This window comes from Pseudorasbora parva, chromosome 25 (genome assembly GCF_024679245.1).
Source record: "Pseudorasbora parva isolate DD20220531a chromosome 25, ASM2467924v1, whole genome shotgun sequence".
Classification (NCBI taxonomy): Eukaryota; Metazoa; Chordata; class Actinopteri; order Cypriniformes; family Gobionidae; genus Pseudorasbora; species Pseudorasbora parva.
The window spans coordinates 902,132-922,793 of NC_090196.1; the positions used below are offsets into that span (position 1 = coordinate 902,132).

A 20,662-nucleotide genomic window follows, 5' to 3' on the forward strand; every position below is an offset into this window, starting at 1 on the left:
AATATCGTCCTCTTTACTCCTCTACATTTCTATTAAGGTCCTCGAAGTCGAAAGTCGTTTCTGTCGCAGCTTTGAAAGTCAGTGATGATTTCTTTCTTTTTTAAAAGGTGTTTGGGTTTTTGCAGAAAGCCTTTCAGGAATCACTCAATTGAATGAAGTTCAATGATTTCACAGAATTTATTAAACACTGATTTATAGTTTAGAGCAAAATGGAAAACGAAAGATTTCAAAATGTTCATTTTGTGGAGTATTCTCATAAACAAAGTTGATTCTGTCTTCAGTGAAGGTGAACAGTGTGAGAATATCAGATGTGTATCAGTGTATTGGATCCGTGCATTCGGCCTTAAAGTGACAGCAGCTTTGTAACTTTTCTACAAGTATTTAAATTAGTTTAGTATTTAAGTTAGTCAAATGGAGCATCACTGACTGGCTTAAACCATGATGGCATAATGTGCATTTATACAACAATAATAAAATAATGCATTGACATAAAAAAGGAAATTTACTTTTGATACTTAAGTACTTTTGAAAACAAATACTTCTGTACTTTTACTCCAGTAAAAATCAGTTTTTACAACTTTCACTTGTAACGGAGAAATATTTGACCAGTAGTACTTTTACTCAAGTAATGAAGTTGTGTATTTGTCCACCTCTGGCCTAGAGTTCTGAGGGACTCACTGGTGGTTCCTGTGACGTGGGCGGAGCTTCTCAGATCTCCACCATTGGCTGTGACTGTGATGGTGTAGGAGTGTCCGGGTGTCAGGCTGGTGAAGCTGCACTGCTGCACATCATGGCCTAATGTCCTTCTCTCCAGGGTGGTATCTCCATCCCTCAGCAGGACGGTGTAATCGTCCCACTCGCCCACAGGACGGATCCACACCGCGCTCAGAGACGTCTCGCTAATGTGGCGGAGATTCAGCGACTCAACCGGCCGGGGAGCTAAAGAGAGAGGGATATTTGCACATTGATTACTCTCTTCTTATTTAGTATTTTTTTCTTGTTTCCAGTCCAATTATATTAAAATTCTTAAATCAAGATGCATGTACTATATAAGTAAAATTACATTTTTTGAAGATATTTTTGCATGTTTTCTAGGAGAAAAAATCTAATTGAAGTGAGTTTCTGCTTAAAACAAGACAGATAGACAGACAGACAGAGAGAGAGAGAGAGAGAGAGAGAGAGAGAGAGAGAGAGAGAGAGAGAGAGAGAGAGAGAGAGAGAGAGAGAGAGAGAGAGAGAGAGAGAGAGAGAGAGAGAGAAATAGATAGATAGATAGATAGATAGATAGATAGATAGATAGATAGATAGATAGATAGACAGATAGATAGACAGACAGATAGATAGATAGATAGATAGATAGATAGATAGATAGATATATAGATAGATAGATAGATAGATAGATAGATAGATAGATAGATAGATAGATAGATAGATAGATAGATAGATAGATAGATAGATAGATAGATAGATAGATAGATAGATAAAGTTCAAAAATTAAAGTTTGACAGTTTTGAAGTCAATACAGATATATCAGATAACAGACAGACATATAGGTTACTAGAGTACTCAGTACTAGATTTACCACGTTTTAATTTACATAGAGATGACAGATGGATAGATCACCCCATTGGCAGATCATTTTGCCTGTTTTAAGCAAAAACTCAATTCATTTTGATATTATTTGAAAGAAAACAAGAAAAAATATCTTGTCATATCTTACTTATCTAGTAAATGCATCTTGATTTAAGAATTGTTAGATATTTAGACTAAAAACAAGAGAAAATGACTAAGTAAGAAGAGCATGTTTTGCAGTGTAGTGGTTGAATCCATCACACACACCCAGTCTCCCGTAGCAGTCTGCGGATGAGCTGAGATCTCCGCTCTCCACACTGACCGAAGCCCTGTACAGACGGCCGGGGATCAGAGTCCAGTTGGTGAAACTGAGCTCCAGCAGGCTCCGGTCCACGGTGCGGTTCATCAGCACAGACGAGCCGTTGAACAGCAGGATCCGGTAGAAATCCCAGCTGCCGTCCGGAGGAGACCAGGACAAGCGCAGACTCTTCTCATTCAGGGCCTCCAGCTTGAGATGAGCCGGCCGTCCTGGAGCTGAGGAGCAGACACAACAACACACACGAGCCTCTGGTTATGATCAGCTGACTCGCTTTTCCACGCTTCAGCACTACGAGAACGCACTGCAAATAAATAAATAAATATTCTTCTTACTTCCTAATTTTGTCTTGTTTCTAGTATAAACATAGGCACAATTTGTGGGTACAATGTCCCCACCACTTTTTGAAACATCTTGCTGCACAGATGAATCTAACTAATGCAAACAAAACATCTCTAGTTAACTAGAAGAGCATCATTTCTTTCGTTATTCGTCATTCGTAATACGAGACGATCTGGTGCTCATTGCCGCTGTAATCAGTGGCTCAGACTTCTCTGCCAAGACTTTCTATTTGTTCCGGTAAAATCACGAAAACCGTCCCTGCTCTTGATATACAACCACTGATGATATTCGGTTTTGATGAGAAAAAAAACTGAGAGCAGATTAAAAAATGAGAACTTCTGACCAGCTTAACAAAGGACCATAATGGAACTAAACCATTAGACCAGTAGGGATTACAAGCAAAGTTTGCGAATCTATGCTATATGCAAGAATATAACATGAAAGCCATATCAATAAATGAACTATTGAATTGATTTCTGGACATCTTAATACACATTTTTCTGCAATTGTTATTGTACATATTTTACATCTGATAATATTGTATAGCAATGCCCCCCCCCCCCCATACACACACACACACACACACACACACACACACACACACACACACACACACACACACCTGTACCATCCACTTTTTAAAACAAGTTACGCCACTGAGTCCAAATATCTAACAATTCTTAAATCAAGATGCATTTGCTAGATCAGTAAAATGACATAAGATACTTTTCCTTGTTTTCTTAAAAATAAAATCTAAATGAAGAGAGTTTTTGCTTAAAACAGGCAAAATGATCTGCCAAAGAGGTGAGAAAAATAATTATTTCTGATTGAAATCTTTTCTTGTTTCCATTCCAAACAGAAATAAGATTATTTTTCTCACCCCATTGGCAGATCATTTATCTTGTTTTTAAAGCAAAAACTAATTTCATTTAGATTTTCTTTCCCCAGAAATGTAATTTAATTTAATGATTTCACACTTATCTATTAAATGAATCTTGATTTAAGAATTTTTAGATATTTGTACTGGAAACAAGACAAAAATACTAAATAAGAAGAGCATTTTTTTGTTCATCAAGTAAAAACATTTCTCTTAACATCATGAGAAAGCCTATTTAATATTAACAAGGTTATTTAAAGAGCGTTTTATCTTATTACAAAATGTCAGTGAACGTTGTGTTCCCTGTTAGTGGACAAGGAAATGTACTGGTATAGTGGTTTTAGATGGTTTCTGTCGATGGCTTCTCACCTGTTCTTCCTGTCGTCCTGGCCTCAGCTGTACGCTCTCCACTCCTGGTCTTCACCGACACCTGATAAACCCTCCCAGGCGACAGCCCGCTGAAGACCCACTGAGATGAGTTTGGAGGAAGGGAAAGGGGCGGTTGAGATGAGCCGGAGGGAGATAGAGAGAGCTGGTAGGACTCCAGGTGTCCGAATGCAGGGATCCAGGAGGCTTTGAGAGAGTCCGGACTGCCATCGCCATGCAGACTCAGGGATGAGACCGGAGCCGGAGCTGCACATCACAGGACAGTCACAGGTTTACTTCACTCTGTCTATGGGACACGTTTTCTGCTTAAAGTATCGTGCTCACCAGTGTTGGGGAAAGGTACTTTGAATAGTAATGCATTACAATATTGCATTACTCCCTTAAAAAGTAACTAATTACCTTACGTAGTTACTTTTTAAGAAAAGTAAGGCGTTACATTACTTTTGCGTTACTTTTTTTCATCTGGGCTGGGCTTGTTTTTTAATATATAAAAAAGGTATATTTTTGAGCAAATGTAAAGAACCTTTATCAAGATTTAGAGAATGCACGCTAGAGCTACAATAAACATAATGTTTACACACAACAACTCCACACTTACGGTTTATCTCAACATGGGGACGAGAGCGGTCAGACAATAAATGGGAAAATAAAGTAACTAGCGTTACTTAGTTTGAAAAAGTAACTCAGATATTTTGTTGTAATTTTTTTAAGTAATGCATAACTTTACTAGTTACTTGAAAAAGTAATCTGATTACTTGTTACTTGTAATAAGTTACCCCAACACTGGTGCTCACGGATTAAAAAAAGAACAAGCGTGAATCAAATATTTAAAAACACGTAAAAATATATTGCACAACTGAAAAATAATTATGCAAAATTATCAGAAGAGTAAACACAGTGGTCACGAGTCAAAATATAGCATAAAAATTAAACACATTATTATAACAAATCTTATGTTTATGTGTTCTTAACAAATGTTTGCATGGTTTTATTATGTTGTGCTCTCTTATACTTGCTCATATTTTACTCAATTGTATGCTTGCGCTGTTTTTCTCTTCACTCTTCTTTCCATGTTCTGTTCTTGCTTTTCCAAATTTGGCAGCTTTATGCAAATTAGGGCGGGCTTAAGCGCCACCATTGGTCCACTAGTTCTAGATTGACAGCTCCTCCTCTAGCCAATCAATGGAAGAGGGCAGGTGACATCACTCCACTGCGACTCAGGGCGTCTGATGCATGTGTTTTTAATATTTTGATTCACGCTTATTATTTTTTGACCCATTACCACAATACGTTAGGTGTAAAATGTATCTCATAAACTGTCAGTGTCCCACTAGCATATTTTAGTAATCATCATTATGCTGATATTAATATGGCCAGTCCTTCACAGCCTTTTCCTCTCTGGTATATTTATTGCAAAAACAAGTTCAGAACATGAATCTTGAGCATTTTAGCTTTCAAATGATGCATAGTTTGGGATAGTTGATTGAATATTTTTTATAAAACAAAAGTAATAAAAGTACAAACACGTCCACTCCTGTCAACACAACACGAACCCCCCCGACCCCCGTTTGGCGCGCACATGAACCACGGAGGTTAACATAAACACTCAACAATCCTCCTGTGAAAACTTTTAAAACTAGACATTGCGTTACCATGGAAAAGTTACTTTAAAAACGTTTAGCTGGCTCCTCCCCCCAATGTTGTCTTTACTTAAACAAATCAAGCAATCTTGACTAAATATTACTAGTTTAGTCCAGAAACTCACAAATATAAGTTAGTATAATTTATTAACCTACAAAATACATCAACTTAAGATTTCAAGTTGTATGAACTCAAAATCATAACTAATTAAAATAGCTCCCTCTGGTCTTGCTTTAATGTGATTGGCCATTCAAGGAGTTCTGTCTAGCAACAAGAACTAATTCACTGATTGGAGGACAATTACAAAAGGCGGGCCATTTCTGTTGCTGATTTAAATTAAGATGGAGACTTTTTCATTGTGTGCAGTCTTAAATTCTTAAAATTCGTAAGTTACTAAACCTAACAATAATATGTGAACTAACGTATAACTAACCAGATTGACTATATTTCTGTTTTAATGAAAATAATAGTTTTGTTAGAAGTCACCATGATGGAGATCAGTGTTTGCTTTAGTTGGGCTCTTGAACCTTGATTATGTAATATAAATGTTTCTCTGGCTGCTTTGTGTTTATGAGACACATTTGTTGTGGAACACAAAGTCAAGAGAAAATATCATCAAGTGATGCTTTTTATTCATTGATGATAATAGCATCATCATGTAATGACAGAATCCATGATCTCACACAGAGTCTAATGCTCTGGTTGTTGACGCGATTACTGATAGTTTTGAAGAATTAATAATAATAACCATGAAATCCTTTATTTATGGTAATTTCTTTATGTGCATGACATGTTTAAATCTATGGCATTAGTTAGACACACACAGACATCAAGAATCTGCGTATGAATATCTGCAATGGTGACAATCAAAAAAAAACAGATAGATATTCCAATAAACAGATCAACTCTGAACATAAAACAAGCTACAAAAACATCAGTAGAAAACCGCAAAAGTAAAAGAAAATAGTACGAATCAAAGAAAATTTTTTACAATTTCGATGCATAATTTATTCATGCCACAATGCATGTTGGGACACATGGGGAAGTTTTGATTGGTTGGTTGTACCCAGCATGGTGTACTAAACTGTGTATCCAGTTCGGTGAACTTAACAATTTAAGTACAGTGAACGTGAGCACCAAGTTAAGTGAACCTTACTATTCAAGTTTTGGAAGACTCCATTACTCAATTTAATTGAGGGAACGAGTTTACTCAAATCAATTGAGTTAAATCAACTTATTAGGGTTTTCAGTGTGGGTGGTAATTTTACTGCACTATTTTATAATGAAATGTTTTTCTAATCTTGACGAAAAACAGGTCTGAGACTCGAGTATCCATATTTCGTGACCGCTTTTTTTTTAGTTTCGTTAAGGTTTTGGTACTTGCTGTGTGAATACACAAAAAAAATCATGGACATGATTCGAAAAGGTTAAATGGTCCTGAATAAAATAATCACACTTGTATAGTTAGCGGTCAAAAATAAATGAGAGAGGAATTTTCTCTAGTGGAAGCATTTTTTACTGCGCCCAAACTAACTCACTGAAAGCTCATTTATACAGATATCAGCCTTAAATTTGGAACACAACTTGTTTAGATTTTTGTTTTTCCTCACAGTTTTAGAGTAAAACGTGTTTTGGAAAACATATATTTCATATAAGTATTTTTGTAAATTTTTCATAACAATAAATGTACAATTTTTTTTTTTCATGTTTCACTTCACCAATAATCTGCCAAGTGTCATCTTTAAAAAGACAGTTAGACATTTTATTTTCAGGTCCATTCTCAAAAATGTAATAAATGGGTTACTACTGCATAAATATAATTTAGTATCATAAAATCCCCTAAAATACAAAATATGAAATAAAAAAACATTATCTAACTAAAATATAGTTCAATCATTTCATTGAAATAAAAACATTTTTAAGGTAATTTTTGACCAACACATGAACAGCAGGTTTAAAAGTGACCAACTGTAGGTCTATATTTTAACGCTTTTTGATGATTTGTAACCATTTAAGTTTTGATTTGAGCACTTTCACATCTGTGTTAAAAAGAAGGGTGAGATTTCCTCACACTCGTGTCATGAGAAACCTGTATGACTTTCATTCTTCTGTGGAGCACAAAAGGAGACGTTTATCAGAATGGACAATGAAAGTGAAGCTTTGTGTGAGAAACGGAAGTGAGAGTTGTGCCGTAAATGAAGTGAATATCTCAAGCCCAACGCCTCAGGACATCACGAGCGTTTCTGACGGATTCTCATCGTATGGATAAGAGCAACGTTAAAGGGTTAATTCACCCATTCCAAGCCTGTGTGACGCTCTTTCTTCTGTATTAAAACACACTTTGAGAAACGTCTGGAAGTCAGAGGTAATTAAAAAATCTCCTCTTTTACGTCACATGGGTTTGGACCAACATGAGAGTGAGTAAATGATGACAGTTCTCAGTGCTGATATATTCACATCATCTCAACACCAGTGTTTCCTCACACGGCGGTGAAGACACATGGTTCAGGAGCGAGTGTGTGTGACAATACATGAGTGTGTGTCTGCATCATGGGTAATAACGGGCAGTAAACGGCAGGATATGCAGGCGGGTCGTCTGGTAAAGCAGGAAGGGAGGAGGCGAGCTGAAAATATCCTGGAAAAAAACGATAAAAAAGCTGATGGCCTTTGGCTAGGAGTTAAAGCAACTGTGGGTTAGTCGTGTCTCTGCGTCCTGTGGAACGAGGGGAATGTACCGTTGTAAAATGAGTGCACATACAGGACAGCAGCACTTAGAAAACACTTTGGTCTAAAAAATTAAAAGAAGTGAGTAGTTAGTTTGTCAGTTTAGATAAAACAGAACGTTTTTAAATTGTGTGTAGATGTGTATGTCTGTAATTTGATGACCAATAGTTTTTACCATGACAATAAATCCAACTGAATTCTTTACTTAGTCGATCCATTTCCACCATCAGTTTGACCAGTTCAAGGCTGTTTGTTTGCTGATTTATTCATGCTGCAGTGCATGCTGGGAACGGCAGTTGTTGTAGGGTTCAGTGCAAAATGAGCAAACCTCTCATTTCGGCTAAGGAAAAGGATACACAACACATCTATACCCTAATTCACCAAGACCCTGCCGTTCACTGTACGAAAAAGAGCACAAAGCAGGTGGACAAGGACAGAAGCTTAATTTGGGTCACAATCCACCCAGATCTACTTCACTCAAGGCCTGTTTTTCATATCGCTGTTTGCATGAGTTTACATTACAGACATCAGACATAGGGTCAGAGGTCAGGCTACACTGGAACGGGATCAGGTCTCAGTTTGCACTGAGAGCATTTTGGTTGATTTATCATTCATCTGAGTGTAATACTACTTGTACATTTAATGAAAGTTAGTTCACATGTAGATGCAAATAAATGAGTTGTTGACATGTAGGTGAAATGAACGGGTTAGTTGACATGTAGTTGCAAATTAATGAATTGATTAACATGTACTTGAAAATTAGTGAGTTAGTTTACATGTAGTTGCAAATTAATAAGTTAGTTAATTTGTAGTTTCAAATCAATGAAAGTTGTTGTTGACATGTTGATGCAAATTAAAGACATGCAGTTGCAAATTAACGAGTTAGGTGACGTAGTTCCAAATGAATAAGTTAGTTGACGTGGTTGCAAATAAATTAGTAGTTGACGTAGTTTCAAATTAATGAGTTGTTGATATGTAGTTTCAAATTATTGCTGCCTTAATGTGCTATCAGAATTATCGTAAATACTAATTTCCTAGTTTTAAAAATTGCGCATGAACAACATTTTCTCAAGACAAAATTTGAAAGCAATGATCTCAAAATCACGACTTCCAAGTAGGAAGCACAAAATGTCCTATAGCACAGGAAGACAGCATTAGTTGACGTAGTTGCAAATTAATGAGTTAGTTGACATGTAGCTGAAAAGTTACCTGTAGTTAGTAGAAAGTAAAGGGGACCATCGAAATAAATTGCAACTAAAAGCATTTAAGATTTGCACTCCCCTTTATAGAATTACAATAACGGGTAGAATCAAGTATAATTACAACATCCTTAAAGAGAAGTGCCACCCATTATATAAACCTAAATAAATCTGTCTAGTTCATAAGCATTGAAGATCATGGTACCATCATACCAAGATCTCAAAGATCTGAAAACATCAGCTAGAACATCTCAGAAGACAGTTTCGTTGTTTTGACTTATGAGACTAGTAAGGGAGCTTGTGCTTGAGCCTGCAGGATTTACAGCAGTCCACCAGGAGTAAGAAACCAATCCCGTCTACACAGGGGGACAGCAAGGAAGAACAAGGGCTACTAAAACAATGTGGCCTGGACGGATCGAGTCCAGTTGTTCGGCCTCAGTTCCAAATTCGTAAATGTCAAGCTGAACCCCAGACCAGATCCAAAGAGGAATCAGAAGAAAAGGTAAGATTGATTGTTTTTTAACAGGTAAGATTGTTTAAATCACCAATTTAGTTTCATAAAAACGTACATTGGCCTAATTTGATACCGAGAAGTAGGACTGATTAATTACCCCTAACTGACTGCTAATGGTCATATAAGATCTTAAGACACTCAACGGCTGTTTAGTGAAAAAGTTCACACATTATAATATCTGCTCAGGGAACACGAGAGAAAAACGTTGATTCATGTCAACATGACCATGCCTTAAGTGAGGAAACTGGAGTAAGTGAGAGAACACACTGTTCTGCGTGAGTGCCAAGACTTGAGGACCGCACATCTGCAGACACTAAGAGCTTCATCAGATCTAACAGAACAATGTGTTCCACCGGATCAACATGAACAAGAACAATGACAAACAGCCATACATCACAGCATGTTATTGCCTTCAGATCACAGGTATCTTCTGAAGAGGTCTTACCGGTGTGAACAGTGGCGTTTGAGCGAGTGCCGTCTGTCTGGGAAATGATCTCAAACAGATAGGTGCCTCCAGGAGTCAGACCCGTCATCAGGCATGAGTGATGGTCGGGTCGCTGCGTGTCTTCAGAACAGCTGGTGAATCGAGACGCATCAGTCATGATGAAGCTGCAGGATTTCCCGGGTGTTGTGAAATTGATCGCACAATAATCCATATGAACACTCGCGATGGTTATGTTCACCAGACACCTGACGGCCTCTGTTGTGGCAAGCTACAAACAACAAACACACAACAGAGAGTTAAATAGGAAATTATACTAACTGTGATGATCTTGTGCTAGAAATGCCATGGGTTCGATTAACCTGAGACGAGGTGCACTGATGTGACTATACAATATGACAAGAAAACCTCAAGGGTGTCTACTGAATTTACGGAGCAATCAGCCAAACAGATTAGAGTTTGTGAAAGTTTGGCAAAGTAGACAGCTTTCAAAACTACCAATAAAACATTGCATTTGAAATACAGTGGGGCAAAAAATATGAAAGTATTTAGTCAGCCACCAATTGTGCAAGTTCTCCCACTTAAAAATATGAGAGAGGTCTGTAATTTTCATCAGAGGTACACTTCAACTATGAGAAACAGAATGAGAAAAAACATCCAGAAAATCCTTGTCTGATTTTTCAAAATTCCCTGAACCACACGGGGGGACCTAGTGAATGACCTGCAGAAAGCTGGGACCAAAGTAACAAAGGCTACCATCAGTAACACACTACGCAAATCCTGCAGTGCCAGACATGTCCCCCTGCTTAAGCCAGTACATGTCCCGGCCCATCTGAAGTTTGCTGGAGAGCATTTGGATGATCCAGAAGAGGATTGGGAGAATGGCATATGGTCAGATGAAACCAAAATATACTTTTAACTTTTTGGTGTTTGGAGAGAAAGAATGCTAAGTGGCACCATAGCTAATGTGAAGCATGGAGGTGGAAACATCATGCTTTGGGGCTGTTTTTTTGCAAATGTACCAGGACGACTGATTCTTGTAAAGGAAAGAATGAATGGGGCCATGTATTGTGAGATTTTGAGTAAAAACCTCCTTCCATCCGCAAGGGCATTGAAGATGAAACGTGGCTGGGTCTTTCAGCATGACAATGACCCCAAACACCAACCCCGCCCAGGCAACGAAGGAGTGGCTTCGCAAGAAGCATTTCAAGGTCCTGGAGTGGCATAGCCAGTCTCTAGATCTCAAACCCATAGAAAATCTTTGGAGGGAGTCGCCCAGCGACAGCTCCAAAACATTACTGCTCTAGAGGAGATCTGCATGGAGAAACGGGCCAAACTACCAGCAACTGTGTGTAAAAACCTTACAGAGAACATCTTACAGAAAACGTTTGACCTCTGTCATTGCCAACAAAGGGTATAACAAAGTATTGAGATTAACTTTTGTTTCTGACCAAATACTTATTTCCCACCATAATTTTCAAATAAATTCTTTAAAAATCAGACAATGTGATTTTAATTAATTTTTTTCTCATTCATTCTCTCATAGTTGGAGTGTACCTATGATGAAAATTACAGGCCTCTCTCATCTTGGTGGGAGAACTTGCACAATTGGTGGCTGAATAAATACTTTTTGCCCCACTGTATCTTTAGTGAACTGTCATCTCACGTATTCAGGAATTCCTCTAGATGGCATCAAAACAAGACTATGAGAATATCTTCTCACCGTAGATGTGGAGGCTGTAGTAGGTGTGACTGTAGTTGGTGGAGGAGATGCTGTGGTGCTGATGACCGGAGTAGATGTGGTCACTTCCACGGTTGTAGTGTCCGGGGCAGTGGTAGACGTGTCCAGGGCAGGAGTAGATGTATCCAGGGCAGGGGTAGATGTGTCCAGGGCAGGGGTAGATGTGTCCAGGGCAGGGGTGGATGTGTCCAGGGCAGGGGTGGATGTGCCCAGGGCCGAGGTAAAGGTGTTTAGGGCAGGGGTAGATGTTTCCAGGGCTGGGGTAAATGTGTTTAGGGCAGGGGTAGATGTGTCCAGGGCAGGGGTGGATGTGTCCAGGGCAGGGGTAGATGTGTCCAGGGCAGGGGTGGATGTGTCCAGGGCAGGGGTGGATGTGTCCAGGGCAGGGGTGGATGTGTCCAGGGCAGGGGTAGATGTATCTAGGGCAGAGGTCGATGTGTCCAGGGCAGGGGTAGATGTGTACGGGGCTTTCGGGGTGCTCGTTGCACTCGCTCTAGTGGCTGTATTTAGGGTGGATCTAGTATCCGTATTGGTAAGAACTTCAGTAATTGCTCGGGTCGTCCTGGTTTTGAATGGAAACATGGTCTGACCATCTTTGGTGCTCTTTGAGCGTTTGGTTGTGGCGTTCGTCCATGCGCCATCTGTGTTGGATACTGGTAAACTTCTGGTTGAGCTCTCGGTCAGCGCATTATCCGTGCTGATGCTGTTATCCTCCGACTGTCCTGTGTGAGAATCTACAGCGGTCTGAGCTTCAGTGCTGGCGTCAGAGGACACCAAAGCCTCAGCATCTGTAATGGAGGCTGGGGAGCCTGTCTGAGAAACCAGGGGGTTATCGGTCAGCTCCACAGCATCGGAGCTTGTGTGAAGCCTGTCCTCTGTGATATTCAGAGGTACATGAAAGCTTCTGGTCACCATCAGAGCGGTGAAGGACAAATCAGTCCCAGCAAGGGGGGATTCTGTCTCCAATGTTTGAGTGTATTTCTTCTTGAGGTCTGTTTTGGCTGTGAATGTGTTCAGATCACCCAGACCAGTGGCGGTCCGTTTGGTTCTGCTTCTGACGGTGTTGCTGTGGTGGGTCACCGTTCCGCTCTGAGTGACGAGGGGGACTGTTCCTGCAATAATTTCTCCTGAGGATTTCACTGATGAAACTGTGGATGGGCCTGGCGGAAAGAAATTGATGTTAGCATTACGCAGCATGATGTGCTTTTCAAACATAAACCAGAACTTGATGGGCATCAAATAGAAATTCACAAACAGTTGGGCATTTTTCAGAGGTCTATAATGGTGAAAAAGAGAAAAGCCAGACATTGCTTGCAATATTTTTGAATATTTCCCTCACCAGTACCTTTGAGGGGTTAGGGGATATTACTGGTTGGTCTAGTTTTTTTACCTTACGTGTTTTTCTTTCTAGGATTTATGTGTCATAAGTTCAGATAGATTTATTGACAGTTGGGTACCCGATTTTGTTCATCACAGTCTGGATGTATCATTGGGTTTCTTTTCTTAGACTTACCTTTCACTGTTTTTTGATGGATTTGTTTGGGCTTATACCTTAACCTACCCATCACAGATCTAATGGAGCAGTGACTGGGTTTTGGGATCTATCCCCACACCGATTCCTGCCTAAACCTACCCGTCACAGCCCTGATAGATCGATGATTGTCATTGGGGTCTGTCTTCCCCCGGGGAGGGAAGGTTTTTTGTTATGGGGGGCTGAAGCCAAGTATGGTAACTCCTAAGGCAAGGGGGAGGGCAGAGTCAAATTAGCGTCAGCCAGTGCCTGTCCTCAGACTCTCTTCTGACCTAGCGAGTGCTGGGTTGGAGGGAGCTGGTTATTTTTCAAAACCTAACCCTGACCTTAACTTTTTTTCCTCAGAATTCTAACTTTATTTCTCCCAAATGGGAATTTAGAAAACCTGGGAAGCACAAGATATAAAGTCTGAATTGCGAGAAAAAAAATGCAATTATTTTTTAGTTTTTTGTTCCCATGTAACATGCTTCCATAGATACGATTGAACTGGTGTGTGATGGCAGGAGAGTCAGCTGACCTGTGGCTGGGCAGAGAGTCGTGGTCACCCGTTGCCCCTCAGGATCCACTGACATCATTGACCAGTTCGAGTACCTTTGTTCAGAGCGGACCACCAGTCGCATACCCTGCTTCTTCAGGAACATCGGCGTGTCCTCCAGGCCGAAGATCCCTGGGCTGTCGTAGCACTTCCACGCGGGTGCGGTGTGGCAGTCGCTGAGCTTGACCAGGCGAGCGTGGCGTGGGACGCCGATGCTCTGATTGGCCCACAGGCATCTGGACATCAGCGTGTGGTTGAGCCTCCTGGTGCTGGTCCAGATCCACTGCTGGGACGGGTCGCTCTCATCACACCTCCTCAGCACCACCACACTCACATGCGTGCTCAGACACAAGTCCTTATTAGTGTGTGTGATCAGGAAGCCACCTGCCAGGAGAGAAAACACAGCAAGCAATCTTGCATTTAAAAGACATCTAATAGCTGTAAAAACACAGCCCTGACCTTTAGGCTAAAACAAGGCAACTTTTGGACTGCCAGTAAAAAGGCAAGGCAAGGCAAGTTTATTTGTATAGCACATTTCATACACAATGGCAATTCAAAGTGCTTTACATAGAAATTAATTAAAATATTGATAACATATGCATACAAAAAAATAAGAATACCATGTGTAAAAATAAAAAATCTAAACAAGGATAATTAAAACAGCTGTGGTAAGCAATTTTGTTCTTTTTCATTATTTGGCTCAGTGGCAGCATATATAGCTTGAACAGAAATGGTGCAAGAATTGACCCAAATGACCCTTGTCATGGATGTCCACTCAGACTTATGGTCTCCTATACTCACATAATAACCTCTCCCTTCTAAGACATCAACCAGTTGAGGACCATCCCAGAGAGCCCAACCCAGTTTTCCAGCCTGTCTAGAAGTATGTTGTGGTCAACAGTGTCGAATGCAGCACTGAGGTCGAGTAGAACCAGAATTGATGTTTTGCCTGTATCAGTATTTAAGCGAATATCATTTATAATCTTTATGAGCGCTGTCTTTGTGCTGTGATGTGGACGGAAACCAGATTGAAAATTGTCAAAGTATCCATTTGAGTGTAAGAATTTGTTCAACTGATTGAAAACAACTTTTTCGATGATTTTGCCTATGAAGGGGAGATTTGAGATTGGTCTGTAGTTGCTCAGTATGGAGTTGTCCAGATTTCTCTTTTTCAGAAGAGGCTTAACTATTGCAGTTTTAACAGAGTTTGGAAAAGTCCCATAGAGAAGTGAGGAGTTTACCACTTCTAGGAGATCTGCTTCCAAACAGTTAAACAATATTTGAAAAAAAAAGTGTGGAGTGTGTTATGGGCGCAGGTTGATGTTTTAAGGTGCTGTACCGTTTCTTCTTAAATGTTACCGTTAATTGCTTAAAAATTAGACATAGTAACTTTCTGATGTTGTTGTCTGATCTGACTGAGCCCAGAGCAACTCAAGGATATGGCGATAGATATTATTGATTTTCTCTGAGAAGAAGGAAGCAAACTCGCTGCATTTGCTGTCTGAGAGCATTTCTCTGGGAGTGTGACTCAGGGGGTTTGTTAGTCTCTCGACAGTAGCAAAAAGAGTGTGCGTGTTGTTTATGTTTCTGTTTATAATATTTGAGAAGAAGGTCTGTCTAGCTTTGTCTTTTCATTATTTGCACTGCTATTGAGTTTCTCCAAGGTGCTTTTTGTCTGCCACTCTTTTTCCTGACTTTCAGAGGAACAATCTCATCAACTACACTCTTAACTTTTGAGTTAAAGGAGTCAAGGAGAAAATCAACAGTCTGCAGATATGCTTGGTGTTAGAGATAAAGCCTTCATAAACAGCACATTAGTGTTCTCATTTAAAGATAGTTCACTTTAAAATGAAAATTCTGTCATCCTTTACTCACCCTCAAGTTGTTTCAAACCTGTATGAATTTCTTTCTTCAGCTGAACACAAAGGAAGATATTTTGATGAATGTCAGTAACCAAACAGTTAACTGGAAAAAGGGGAAAAAAAGGGAAAAAAAATACTATGGAAGTCAATGGCTCCAGTTAACTGTTTGGTTACTGACATTTTTCGAAATACCTTCCTTTGTGTTCAACTAAAGAAAGAAATTCATACAGGTTTGAAACAACTTGAGGGTGAGTAAAGGATGTGACAGAGACAGACTGAGTGACAGAATTTTCATTTTAAAGTGAACTATCCCTTTAAGCATCTCTTTTTGAATGTAATGGATGTCTAACCATAACCCAAGAATAGACTAATTATCTAGAACATGAACGTATTAAAGAAATCACTGCTGACTTTGCCTTTATGATGGAATATCATACATATCACAAGTTATTCTGGCAAAAAAAAACAACCAAACTCAAGGTTATTTTGGCTAGAAGTGGGTTTATTTAATGAGATGGCGAAATGACGGCTATTGCTTGCTCTGAAATAATTGATTGATTTGCTAACACTTTACAATACGGTGTGCTAGCATGCATGAATTAATGCTTAACTAATGCGCTGATTAATATCTGACTCATGAAGAACTAAGCCATTACTGCGACAGCAACTCATAAAGAGTCTGATCAATAGATATATGAACTGATATTAATTTAATGTGTCATCATGGATGAATTCCCTATCTAGTATTAACTAGTGTAGATGTGTTGACTGGAACTCCCAGTTTTCTGCTCCAATGAATCATCATAATGTCGTTATGTCATGACTTTACTAAACTAAACTTTGGATTTAGCCCATACATTAACTCAAAATTATGAGCAATAGATAAAGGTAGGGTAAACTTTTTGTTTTGTGGTTGAAACGCTCTTCACATCCTGAGAGCAATCAATAACAGTTTATATCTTCTGTAGAAGTCTCAGGACCAAAACATGTTCAACCAATCATTGCATTTGAGCTTATGCTTTCAAAACTAGCTTGCTATTGCTAGCCTCGCCGAAATTGCCTAGCGTGATTTAATGCATATTATATTGTAAATTGTTACCAGGATAATATCTCAATTGTGGGGAAAACTGTCATGCTCTAAAGTTGTGGTTTCTTAAATACTCAGCGTTAGGATTTCTGAAGCATTACTTTGGTCACTTTATGGTAAAGAATGAGAAATTAAATTAATCACGACAATCTCATGATCAGCAGCTGATATAGGACCTGAGTGTGTGCTTTCCAGATTTTTCGGCATATTCCATTCACTTTTCCATTGTTTTTTAATGTAGACGGACATTATTAACCGTATCGCACACAATGACGCTCTAAAAACACGGGGCTTGAGTTAAAATAACTTTTAAAAACACATCTCTAGACCGTTCGTTTTTCCCCGTTCCACTGCTCTCATCTCGTGTGTTCTGTGGGAATGGCTCGTTCCCATTAGAAATGAATAAAGAGTGAGTTGTCCAGAAGTCAGCGAGTCTTCAGGCCTCATCTCTGGGATTGAACTGATAACACCACATAACACACACACCACCGCAAACAAAGGTCACGGCCAGTGTTCGCGGTTCACATTCACCAGTGAATTCTGCTTCACAATCGCTGACCTTATAATGATTAAGAGATGGAGGCTCTTTTGGAAATCTGAGAGATTTATTGTGTTGAGATTAAAGAGTCACTGTTTATCATATAATATAATAAAACTGTAAATAAAACACATTTGAATGACATTGGCAACAATTATAATGTACATAAAAACAATAATGAGCTGTACAGCTGTTAATGCTATGATGAATCATCTGATCTGCTATAAACAGGTTTTCTCCAGTATTTCCTAATAGCCGACACATTCACCCAGCCAGAAGAGTAAAGAATATAACATTAATACTCACTCAATGCAGAAAAACGCTCCAGTGTGAGAAAGATGAGGAAGAGCGTGTCCATGTTCCTGGCTGGAGAGTTTCTCTGAGCTCAAATGAGCGTTCGAGCGCTCAGGAGGAAATTCTCTTTCAGGGGAAGGAAAAGTCACTGACCGGCGCTTCCTTCTATTCAATAGTGTGAGGCTAGTGACAGTACAGGGATCTTTACACACAAACGCCTCAGACATCAGCTCTGCTGTGCTGCTACACGCCGGTGAAGCTCGAGCTGTGTGGACGACTACAGCCTCGGCATGTCTGAAATACTATTCAAGATTATGGAAGTTCAGTTCTGGAAGAGCTTCAGACCATCAGAGATCTCTGTTACCTTCAGGAAATACACTGAACACACCCAGGATGGCATTCCCACCTCACAACACAACCCAACCCAACCCAACCCAACCCAACCCAACCCAACACAGCCCAACACAACACAGCACAACACAACACAACACAACACAACACAACACAACACACAGACACAGTCTTCACAGACAAATCCAGTGCATTAAACACATTTAGCTACTGGTTAACGTGTTATCTTTGATAGCTAAGGCTGTGTTGTATTGGACTCAGACCGGGTTTATGGCTGGATTGCTGGTCCTCCTGCTTTACCTGGAACACATCAGACATCATTAGGGGAAAGGTTTCTCCTCATCGTTCTCACTTACCGCTACAGTTAAGGGCAGTTGTGGTAAAGAGAAATATAGACTGAAGAGATGATGATGACTTAATATGAGACAACATGAGATAAGGATGAGGATGATGGAGAGGAAGAACGTTATCGTCAACATGGAAGGCCAGAAGAAAACAGATCAGAGAACGTCCACCGATAACAACCATAGAAGATGAACACACACACTTCCTTCATCAAGAGTCTCCAGTGAAATAAATGAGGGATCTGGAGAAATCACCAAGGCCAGATATTCAGAGTCCCAACAGACGACACAAGGCAAATCTCCACTGACTGAGAATCTCGTTCACAGACGTTTGGCCTAAAGGTGGAGAAGCTGCACCAGCGGTGGGCCACCGGATCGTCCTCCACGAGCATTGGCACAGGGTTGGCAGGACGTTACAACAAAAGTAGATTTTCTCCTGCCAAATTAAACACTGAATGTGTGTGTCTGGAGGTGTTGGAGCACCGAAATCATACGTACTAACAAATCATACGGACAAAATGTTTACCTGCGGCAACAAAGTTAAAAGCAAGACTTGGCAACACTAAAGGGACATTGAACAATGACATGCCCTGCATTCCACACAACACTGGATCCTTCTACAAAAGGAAACACCGTCACATGGGAGGTGTGTGTCCCTAAATCTGTCCCAAAGACTGTCCCACACTGGATCAGCTTCAGTCCAGACACCTCTATAACATCAGGTTTTAGTTTGAGACTGAGTGAGAATCTGACCCTTCACTTCTGAGAACTACACGAGGCTTTAAATTCAGAGCCCTCACCATCAGAGAAGAGATGACATTAAAGGGTCATGAAGCCTTAACCATTTGAGGGAAGCTAAACAGTTTGAATCAGAATCCGTTGCTGTGCCGTCAGCTGTCAGTCTCCCCTCACTCCGCTAAACCACGGCCACTTTTAGAGCATTTCTCAAACCTGTGGTGAGATCTGACTGCTGCTGACACCGGGGCTCATGACCCTTTAAGATATTCTGACTCGAGATGCTCAGGCTCTACAATATTCCTTTACAAAAACAAGAATTGTCCACTTTTTATTTCTTGTTGATTTTTTGTGGTACTTTTAGTCCAGATGGAGGTCAGATTTTACGCTCCATTCATCAGATATAATTTGAAGACATGAGCCATTATCCCAGAGCTCAGATTATCCTGCTTACACCACTGCTAGCATGCCAAATAATTTATTCCCAATCAATCATTCATTCATTTATTTATTTATAAAGCACAAATAAACACAACAAAAGTTGACCACTGTGCTGTACAAAGAACAGTAATAAAAATAAGAATAATAAATAATAATATAAACAAAACAATAAAGAGAATTAAAAAAAAAAAAAACATCACTAAATTTAAGTTTAAAAGGAAACCATGAATTATAATGAATGGAATGCCTGATTTAAAAAGTAAGACTGTAACTTGGATTTAAATTCATATATCGATGATGCAGACCTCACAGATAATGGAAGACTGTTCCATATCCTAGGACCAGCCACTGAAAACGCACGGTCACCTCGCAACTTCAGTCTTCTTCTAGGATATGCCGATGTAATACTGTCTGAGGATCGCAAACATCTACCTGACTTATTTACAATCAAAAGATCTGACAGATATGCAGGAGCCAGACCATTTAACGACTTAAAAACAAACAACAACATTTTAAATTCAACTCAATATGCACTGGCAACCAATGAAGAGACGCTAATACCGGAGTAATGTGTTCGCCTTTACGAACCTTAGTTAAAAACCTAGCTGCGGCATTTTGGACCATCTGAAGCCTTGCAATCGAAGACTGGGGTAATCCGATACACAAAGAGTTACAATAGTCCAAGCGAGATAAAACAAAGGCATGTGTAACTCTATCGAGGTCTTTTAAAGATAAAAAAGATCTGACTTTAGACAGTAGTTTAAGATGGAAAAAACATGATTTTACTACCGAATTTATATATTTGTCAAATTTGAGGGACAAATCAAGAACAACTCCCAAATGTTTAACCGTTGGTTTGCTATAAGAGTTTAGTTTACCACAGTTAAGATTTAGATTTCCTTTTCCCACTGAAGGCCCAAAGACCATTGCTTCAGTCTTGCACTCATTTAGATGCAAAAAATTCAAAGACATCCAAGATTGTACATCCGCTAAGCATGCAAACAATGTTTCTAAGCCATGCTTGTCATTATGTTATTTTGAAACAAACGAATACGAGCCACAACCAGTCAACATTGTGGGAAAATAATGAATGAATGAATGAATGAAAAGTTTATTTGCCATTTGTACTAATACAGCAGTACAGGTACATAGGAATTTTTGTAGCAAAGCTCTTTGAGTCAGCAAAAAT

The 20,662-nt window shown here is 39.6% G+C and overlaps 1 protein-coding gene across 1 annotated transcript in view; it reads right to left on the bottom strand.

Annotated features, from left to right (window-relative positions):
• LOC137064696 (receptor-type tyrosine-protein phosphatase beta-like) overlaps positions 1-17,770 on the bottom strand; it is a 42,256-nt gene extending 24,486 nt beyond the window's left edge. The window contains exons 1-7 of the mRNA XM_067436163.1: positions 17,615-17,770; positions 13,804-14,205; positions 11,738-12,915; positions 10,018-10,285; positions 3,477-3,740; positions 1,840-2,106; positions 679-939 (exon numbers count right to left, since the gene is read on the bottom strand). Coding sequence (XP_067292264.1) covers positions 679-939; positions 1,840-2,106; positions 3,477-3,740; positions 10,018-10,285; positions 11,738-12,915; positions 13,804-14,205; positions 17,615-17,666 — 2,692 coding nt within the window. The 5' untranslated portion in view covers positions 17,667-17,770. The remainder of the gene's footprint in view (positions 1-678; positions 940-1,839; positions 2,107-3,476; positions 3,741-10,017; positions 10,286-11,737; positions 12,916-13,803; positions 14,206-17,614) is intronic.
• Positions 17,771-20,662: the final 2,892 nt, after the last annotated feature.